This window comes from Amblyomma maculatum, chromosome 1 (genome assembly GCF_055883805.1).
Source record: "Amblyomma maculatum isolate TAMU_Amacu chromosome 1, ASM5588380v1, whole genome shotgun sequence".
Classification (NCBI taxonomy): domain Eukaryota; kingdom Metazoa; phylum Arthropoda; class Arachnida; order Ixodida; family Ixodidae; genus Amblyomma; species Amblyomma maculatum.
This window is the reverse complement of record NC_139344.1, coordinates 3,866,317-3,872,213: the sequence shown is the minus strand read 5'-3', so window position 1 is coordinate 3,872,213 and position 5,897 is coordinate 3,866,317. Positions and strand designations below refer to the sequence as shown.

At 50.6% G+C, this 5,897-nt stretch overlaps 1 protein-coding gene across 1 annotated transcript; it reads right to left on the bottom strand.

Annotated features, from left to right (window-relative positions):
• Positions 1 to 4,896: 4,896 nt before the first annotated feature.
• LOC146201508 (uncharacterized) lies at positions 4,897 to 5,526 on the bottom strand. The gene has a single exon (XM_084598318.1). It carries the CDS (start codon positions 5,524 to 5,526, stop codon positions 4,897 to 4,899), a length of 630 nt encoding a protein of 209 aa, XP_084454444.1.
• Between the last annotated feature and the right edge of the window lie 371 nt (positions 5,527 to 5,897).

Sequence of the window (5,897 nt, the reverse complement as noted above, 5' to 3'; positions counted from 1 at the left end):
ACTACCTGTAGGCGGTAGTAACCAGAAGTATCTTTAGCAAATTTTACCTCTAGATGTAGTACCAGCAACTACAGTTAGTAACTACAAAATTTTCTCCAGATGAAGTACGAGCAACTGTATTTAGCAACTACAAAATTTCTGCATCACAAGTTGTGAAAAGCAGATTGACTGAAGACGAGAAAAATACTCAAAAGAGAGAAGTAACTTCTTGTTCTGTTTTCGTTATCACACATTCATATCAGACAGTGTATTTACATAAGAGTTGAGTATGTTTGACTTCAAACCTTTACAGCAGCTTTAGATATTGAAGGCTTGTATAGCCTGGCATGTCTTAACATTTGTACTAATAATGATAACTGATAGAAGAAATAGCATATAAAAACTATCAGCATATGTCTATGGAAGTTTCTTTACATGCAACCATTTAACCAGATATGTGAAATGAATATCACAATTAAAGGAGGTATTTGGTGGAGAAAAATGGAAGTATAGGCTATAAAGTGCCTATCCTACTGCCTTGGCTAACTGTAGTACCTCAGGTATGAGCAGGTTTTCCCTTATTTTTTATATATTAATATCCTGCATAAGTTTGAAATGCTTGTGGGAGTCATCGGTAAAGACTGGTCAGCTGTCTTCTTTAAAGTAATTAAATGCAACAGATCTTTGATCTTCATGTAGCACCATAAAGGATATTAGCAACAGCTATCGTAAGAGTCTGTCAGAGTCTCAAGAGAATGTGTCAAAATCGATTTCACACAGAACGCGCCGAATATAACTGACCTACTAATAAACAATAAATTGCTAATTATGGCACGCTATATGACATGCATGATTTAAGAAACAGTACATCAGCAATTTCTTCTCTGTCTTAAAACAGTCTCACAAGAATGCACATTTGAAACCTTCCTCACAGCTCGATATTTTGCAATAGAAAGCCAGCTTGTCATCATGCATTTTGTAATGCCCAGAAATTGAGAGTAGGAAAGATAAGGTCGACGAAGAAGCGACTCGTGCCGGTACTCGTAAGTGGACCTAGCGGGGTATTTGACATTCATCCTGCGGCAAGAAAATTACCGACGATTACGTTACTTCCTAATGCGAAATTTGAGCGCAGCAAATAAGCTGTTTCACCTTTTCGATAGATTGAGGCAAAGAAATCGAGCAACACATGTATGCGCTATCACAGAATTTTTTTCGTCTCGCTCATGGCTCAGAAAGAACTGGCAGATAATTTCGCAGTGGCGAACGGCAGCGGCAATTTCGGCTCGGGCGGTGCACATATACAGATCCGCCTCCACCGATCTGGCTCTCTGATTGCCACCGCACAGGGGTTGCATTGGAGGAGGAGCGAAGAAAGGAATTAAGTTCGAGCCGTCGCTTTGACAACCGGAGACTCGCAGGAAGAGAGGGGAGGGGGGCGGCGTGTACACCCAGCGGCAAACGATGGGGGCAGAAGCGCGCGCAGCAAGCGGATAACGCGATAAAGGGAGGAGGGAAGAGATAGCAGCGACTGACTGATGCTGCTGACGCCGATAGTGAGTCAACCCCAGCTGCGGAGCTGGTTTCAGGGACAACGCCGCCGATGCCGACGCAAACAATATGATACCCTCGCTTCCGCAGCGCCAAGAACCAGGTCTAGCCGTGGGAAGGTGGTCACGTATTCGTCGACGTGCCGGGGCCTACGCGAAATAACCGGCGCGTCGGCAACTGAAGAGCACCCTATCCGCCACACAGGAACAGGGGGGGACCCTCCCCTCCTCTTTCTGCATGGCGGCGACGGTGTTCTATGCAGTCACGTTATCTTGACTCTCTAGCGGCGTCAGCGGCATCCAGCGGTATCAGTCGGCCGCTGCTAGCGCTGGGGGGATGAAAGGGGGGCGGAGCTGGTTACGAGGCCGACGACGACACCGACGCGAAACCCAGGAACGGACGCCAAAGAGCTGCGCTCTAAAAAACCTAGCTCGTAACGTCTTGGTGGAAGTGCTGGGTGATCTGTTCAGAGAAACCCCGAAGACTGATTCTCTAGCTTGAACCGCGTCGAAGTCGCCGTCTTGGCGGCCTGCCGACATCTCTGCCTACGATTTCTGTTGACTGCGAAGCTCCGAGGTTCGTGCCTAGCAGCTCATGGCAGCATCCCCGGGAGCCTCGTTCCTTCGCGGGCTCGTCCAGCGAAGACGTGGATGAGTGGCTCACTCACTGCGTTACAATAAGTGGGAATCTGCTGCCCAGCTAACTAACGTGGTCTTCGTGCTTAACGGCACAACCCTAACGTGTTATGACAACCACAAGGACACCTGCAATGCCTGCGACTGCTTTTTAGAAGAAATAAAAGTGCTTTGGACATTCTTACGAGTGGAAGAAGCGAGCTGAACAAGCGCTTTCTCAAAGAGCTCAGCTTCCTGGGGAAACGTGCACCATATCGAGGAAGCCTTGAAGCTGTGCAAGCTTGTCTATCCTCGCATGACGGAAGATGACAAAGTTGGCCATCTGTTTAAAAGGTTTGCCGAAGATATCTATAATTTCCTTTTCGGGAAATCAAGCCTTGACTCTGGCTGACGTGATCCAGCATGGCCACACGTTCGAGACGCTGAAAATGCGCCGGATAGCACCCATGTTCAGACGTTTGGCTGGCGTGACTTCGGTGGCCGCTGTTGACGCAGCTGACGTAACATCTCCTGGCAATCTGGCCTCTACGATCCGTCAGATCGTTCGCGAAGTGAGCCGGTCGCTAGAACTAGCTGTGGGTTCCTCAGCACTGCCCCTGGCACATCCGCCTCAAATAACCGCCTGTAATGCAGTGGACATTGTTAATCCAGCGGACTTGGATGAATACTCGGGACCGCAACCACTGCGGCAGAGCAACACATCGAGGGCACCCCCAAGGCAACAGACCCGCTACTACCAGCCGAGACATATTCGGTATGACAACTGTCGACGGGACGCTCTGAGTTGCGATTACTCCTGTGGGCTACCGCTGCAGCCAACCTGGCCACAACTCACGGTCGAGTCTTCGCTGCCAAGAATCACCTTACGGCTCCGTGAACTACCCCGAGCAGCAGGATTACAATCCTGGCTCTTCTTTATATTCGCGCTACCCTCCTGATTCCGGAGGCCCATGGCATGCGCAGTTCCGGAATCGTTCAACGGCATCGAACAGAAGCATGATGTCACCTCCAGCTTCCCGAGCGTGCCGTTCTCCATCGGCCTGGGTTCGCCGCTGGAAACCTGATCAGTGCGATCGATGGGGATGAGGTTGCTGGTCGTTCCCTGCTGGAAGAGATCCCCCCGCCTCTTAATATGTTACGGAACAAAGGCCATGTTTTAGTTCATGGTGTGCCTGTAATGGCTTTAGATGATACCCGGGCCACCATATCCGTAATGAGCGCTGCATTTTAGCGTCGCATCGGAAGAAAAGTGTTAAGTGTGATAAAAATGTTCAGATGTGTGGTGTGAGTGGTGTGTTGTGTTTAAGTTTATATGGGTGGTGAAGTGTTTTGCGTAAATGGCGTTGAACGCCCGATCACCGCTCAAGTTTCCATGTCTAACAATGAACATTGGCAACAGCCTTGGCAAAGGAATAGCCACATGACCATCATCATCGTCATCATTGCGGTGCTTTCTAACGAAAGCCCTCTCGCAACATGTCGTTTCCCAACGACGCTTTCAGTCACGAAACCCAGCACGTCGAACTTGCGACATACAGACGCAAATTCGAACGCCAACATGCCGTCAGTGCTGTCATCTGACCAGCATTGTCCAGAGGTATTTTCTTTGAGCCCACTGCTGGAAAAAGCCTGGCTGAATGCAGCATTGTGGGATCCTCCTTCATAGACACCTTTTGTTACATGGATGAGGTGTTCAGAAGGTTAGCTCGGCCACATTGGAGCTTTTTGAGAGTTCCAGCTAAATACAGCACACCTTTCCATATTGTTACAATGGCTGCATTGCGAACTTTACTAATTCGGTAGCATCTGAAAGATGCGCCAGAAGGGAAGCACACTAGCAGGACTGCAGAAGAGGTTCTTTTGGCTGCCCTTTCCTCATTTTATGCTGAAGAATGCAGCGACGCAGCCCACGAGAGTGTCGTGCACGCCCTGGGTCATAGCGCAGTAGTGGCCACTGGGCAGATAGGGCTGGACTTAAGACTCAGCCGGCTTCGAAAAGCAGCAGAAAATCGTCTTCAGAAGGCAGCTGGCCCTCGCTGCAGAAAGACAGCTATCGGGGATCGTGTGCTCCCGCAACGCAAGAAACTGTAGGCATCGATCATTAGAAAGCTCGTCAGATTCGGTCACCTCATCCACCTACAGAGCTTCAATGGTGGATGGGCCGAAGTGACGTTTGGCTACAGACCTTTCCCCGCCTTTGCCTAGGCCAAACCCCTGCCCTGGTCTCCCTAGGTCACGAGCTTCTGGAAACTGCCCGCAACGTTTCGTTGGACAGGATAGTGTTTGTGACGCCTGCACCACAATTCCAGCCGCCGGCGGAAGCAAAAAAGGCAGCCAGATTCGCATCCCGGTGTAGTCGACACAGTCATCAAAAACAAAACAACGGAACAGATTTATTGTCCCGTCGTTTACAACACTCGCTCCCACGGTGTGCAGAACACACACTGCCCGAAAAGGGTCCGTTTCGGTGGCGGCACGGTGCACTCGGTCCCTCTCCGCACACCCTCTCCCACCAGATGTCCGGGGTCGGAATGGTCGAGTAACCCGAAAGCTACTTCGCAGTGCGGAGCAGAGCATCCCCCGCCGAGTCCGAGGCAGGACCCCGGAGAGGGTCTGCGCGAATTCCGTCCGTGGGCCGAAAGTGCGTGGCGTCGTCGACAACATTCGGTCATCCTTTTCTTTTCAACCGCCCTCGGTTGGAATGGGGTCTTGCGTTTTCTCTTTTTTTTTCTTACACGTAGGCCGCTTGGCCCTCGTCGCTTTCGGTTTCTTCTGAATAGGAATCGCCGCTGGCCGCGGCTCCCAATGTGAAGCGCTTCATCCGGTCCGCCGCCACGACGCCTTCGTAGAATCGCCGCGTACGCTGTACTTTGGGGAAGTCTTGCACTTTGTATCGGTCGTTGGTAAGCGTTTCCACGACCATGTACGGTCCCCTGTACTTTGGGCACAGCTTGCGCGACTCTCCCTTTGAAACTGGCTCCCTCTCGATCAACACCATGTCGCCTTGTTGGTAGCTGGGCGCTGTCTTTCGTAGCTTGTTGAAACTCTCTCTCTGTTTCTTCTGGTCCTGACGAATATTGTCAATTGCCGTCTCCCGTAGCTTAAGTAGGCTGGCGTCAAGCTCCAGTGCGATGGCGTCATCAACTGGGTCTCCTGTCACGTTTCGTGGGTGAAAGTTGAAAAGCAGACTGAATGGCCTCGCTTTCGTAGCTCGATTTACGGTGTTGTTGATTCCCCATTCCTCCTGCATTAGAGTTTCGTCCCAGTCCTTTCCGTCGCCTCGTTTTGATAGACTGGCAATGGCGGGCGTTATCATTCGGTTGTACCTCTCGACCTGCCCGTTGGCCCTAGGTGTGCACATTGCGTTCTTCACGTGAATTTTGTTGCATAATCTCCTGAAAAGCATCCCTTCTATCAGGGCATACTCCTTTCTTGTGCGGTGCGCTTCTTTTGTCTTCGACGATCCCCTCAAGGTGTCTGCGATAGACTGTAACGTTGGGTCCGTTTTCTGTGCAAGCGTCAACCAGTCGTCGTCGGTGAGCTCCGTCATAAAGATATTAATGCTTCTTGCAACATCAATCTCTTCTGCTTCCGAGGTAGGCGCCCTGCTGAGGGCATCAACATGACGCATTGAAGCTCCAGCGATTGCCTTTGCCAGCTTTTTTTTGTTGCAGCTTACGAGAATCAAGGGTTCCGAATATTCTTCTTCCATGCACAATGTTCCCCTTGCGA